Here is a 3,113-nt window from a genome sequence, read left to right on the forward strand (position 1 = left end):
CCGCGGGAGAGCTGCCCCCGGGTCCCGGCGGGCCCTCGGTCATCCACTCGCCGCCACCGCCGCCGCCGCCGCCGCCGGCGGTGCTCGCCAAGCCCAAACTGTGGTCTCTGGCCGAGATCGCCACATCCTCGGACAAAGTCAAGGACGGGGGCGGCGGGAGCGAGGGATCTCCGTGCCCGCCGTGCCCCGGCCCCGTAGCGGGGCAAGCCCTGGGAGGGAGCCGCGCGTCGCCAGCCCCGACGCCTTCGCGCTCACCCTCGGCGCAATGTCCTTTCCCTGGCGGGACGGTGCTGTCCCGGCCCCTGTACTACACTGCACCCTTCTATCCCGGCTACACGAACTATGGATCCTTCGGACACCTTCATGGCCACCCGGGGCCTGGCCCAGGCCCCACTACCGGCCCGGGCTCTCATTTCAATGGATTAAACCAAACCGTGTTGAATCGAGCGGACGCTTTGGCTAAAGACCCGAAAATGTTGCGGAGCCAGTCTCAGCTAGACCTCTGCAAAGACTCTCCCTATGAATTGAAGAAAGGTATGTCCGACATTTAACGCGGGCTGCGTCGGTCCCGGACTTTCCTAATTTATTAAAAACATGGCCTTGGCAGTTATTTTTCCATCATCGAGAAAGAGAGAGACAGAGAGAAAAATAGTAACTTATCCTTCCTATTCAAAAGTTTATAGTTTACGGAGATGGATGACATAAAAATGTAAACGTCTCCACACACACACAAAAATGTCTTAACCAACCGAAAAGAAAAAACAAAGAAAAGGATTTGTATTAAATCTTATTCTGTATATTTAATGTAGCATTTTTGTATTTAAATTGATAATTCAATATCTTTGAAGTAAATTATGAAATCAAGACACCTGTACAGGCATTTAATGTTTTTTGTAATATAAATATATACATTTGTGTTTCCCTCAAAACTGTTTCATAGTTTAAAAAATACAAGTTTAATTTAATTTTTTACACCTATTGATTTTTTTTTCTGGGTATGAGCTAAAGTATTATTGCAGAAAGGAAACAGGTTATACTCTTAGATTTAAAAAAGTAAAAGAAACTGCAGCCGCCTTTGTAAAATGCAAAATATTTAATTAAAAGAGATTTTAACATAATCAGAGCCACTCATTACTTTTTAGAACCTTCAATAAACTGTCCATTGCCTTGGTCAAAAGACGCAACTGCAACTTTTTTCGAGGTGGGGAATGAAAGGTTTCACCGACTCTGAAAGTGCCAGGGGAAAGCCCTAATTAGGCTAGAAGCCCCGGGGAACCCAGCCCTGCCCGGGAATGCGGATTTGGATCACTGATGAGGGCTGCTTGGGGGGACGTTGGACCCTGGAGAAAAGAGGAGACCCTAGCGTGTACCCAGAAGGGAGAAAAGATGGCAAAGCAAGCTAGAGACACGCACTACTCAAGCGCCATCGCTTAACCTAATTACTTCCAATCAGTGTCGTGTTTTATGCAAAGCAATCAGCTGGTGAACTTTGCTAATGAGTTCGATTTTATGCCGGATTTAGCCCTTATTACTATTTCAAAGGTGCTGCTGGCTGATGCAGGCGGGGAGCGTTAGCGGACGCCAAGGGGAAGGCTTTCCCAAGTCACTGTCTTCTCTACCCCTTCAAAATTGGGCATTGATCTCTTCTTTGGATTTGATTAAATTAGTGAACGATCCATCCAAGACGGCGCGGGTGGCGGGCGGCCCTGTAGATGCCCGCGCAGCCTCCAGCGAGGGGACGGTTCCCCCCTTTCACAGGTAGGTGTCACACTTGTCCTGAATTTCGAGCCTGCACTTCTCGGAGACCGGAGAATGGGAGGCAGCGGGAGGAGGGAGCTACCACTGAGACTCGGAGAAGCGTGAGGAGCCCCCGAACGGATCCTCAGACCCCTCCCCCTCGGGCTTCTTTGTGAACAAGTGGCCTTCAAAAGCTCGAGGCCATTTGCCTAGATAAGGAGGCCGCGGTGAACTCGATGAGGCTTGTCGTCGCTTTAACACTTTTCCGAGCTCTCAGGTTCAAGAGTCCAAATAGCTACAAAAATATTTTTGAAGTTTTATATTCTCCTCTTAATCCTGCACGTTTCCCCTTAACGTACAAATTTGGGATGCGTCTCAATCCTAAAAGAGGAAGAGACACCATCCTGAGACCGAGGCCGGCCACCCTTGTTGGCTCGGAGTTGGCGGCGGTGCCCACGTCTCCATCTTGCGCCCGAGATATGGAGCCGCCTCCGGTGTTACTTCGTGGGAAATTTTCAGGGGTCGGGCGGGGGCGGGGTAGGGTGCGTTACAGCAGAAACATACCCCAGCGAGGGGAATTAATTTGCCCTATGAAGCCCAATCCTGAATGTAGAGACAGAATGTGCTTGCACATAACACCGGTTTAATTAGGCTAAATCAAAATGCATATATTTGCATTTCTTCTCAAGATTACTTTAACACTATGCGTTTTAAATACACCCCGAAGTTTCGTGGAGTTGTTGCTTCTGCTATTTTTCAAATCCTGCAACGAGGTTCCTTTAGCTTATTCGATTTTAAAGTTTGAAAGCTGCACTATGCAGATGTTTTAGCAAACAGTGGTCGACTTCAGGGCTTAAGTTAGAAAATTCACACAGGGAAAGTGGTTTTAAAGCTGGAAGTGTGAGTGATTAAATATGCATGAGACGATCGTATTTTATTTTGTCCCTTTAATTATAAATGATTTTTTAAACAATTGAATTCCAGAGATGACTTGCCCTGCCCCCGCACCCCAGCTCCCGAACTCCCTCCAAGCCCCCTCCCCCTCAACCTGGTTCACAATCAGCTCTTCCCCCCACTGTTGAATCTGCGGCCCCAGGAATCATCTTCGCTTCTGAAAAGTCGGAATAGGCCAGTACCCATTTCTTAGCAGAGAGTTTAAAGACGACATCAACTTGGCGACGTTTTGGAAGCACTGGCCCTCAACCCTGCCCAACGATTTTTAAAAAGAAAATTACAGGCCTCCCTGTGTTACCGACAATATGCAAATATCGCGGCTGGGCCTCCCAGGTCCGACTGCCGAAGCTCAGAGCTGCAAGCCGAATGCCCGCGGAGCTGCCTGGGAACGGATTGCGCATCCTGAGGCGCTCAGCCCTTCT

At 48.9% G+C, this 3,113-nt stretch overlaps 1 protein-coding gene across 1 annotated transcript in view; it reads left to right on the forward strand.

The window, feature by feature from the left end:
* Nucleotides 1–1,177, forward strand: part of Irx5 (iroquois homeobox 5) — a gene marked incomplete in the record, with an annotated part of 3,959 nt that extends 2,782 nt beyond the window's left edge. The window contains 1 exon segment of the mRNA XM_013516246.1: nt 1–1,177. Coding sequence (XP_013371700.1) covers nt 1–551 — 551 coding nt within the window.
* Between the last annotated feature and the right edge of the window lie 1,936 nt (nt 1,178–3,113).

This window comes from Chinchilla lanigera, unplaced genomic scaffold (genome assembly GCF_000276665.1).
Source record: "Chinchilla lanigera isolate Chin_1 unplaced genomic scaffold, ChiLan1.0 scaffold00032, whole genome shotgun sequence".
In the NCBI taxonomy this organism is placed as follows: domain Eukaryota; kingdom Metazoa; phylum Chordata; class Mammalia; order Rodentia; family Chinchillidae; genus Chinchilla; species Chinchilla lanigera.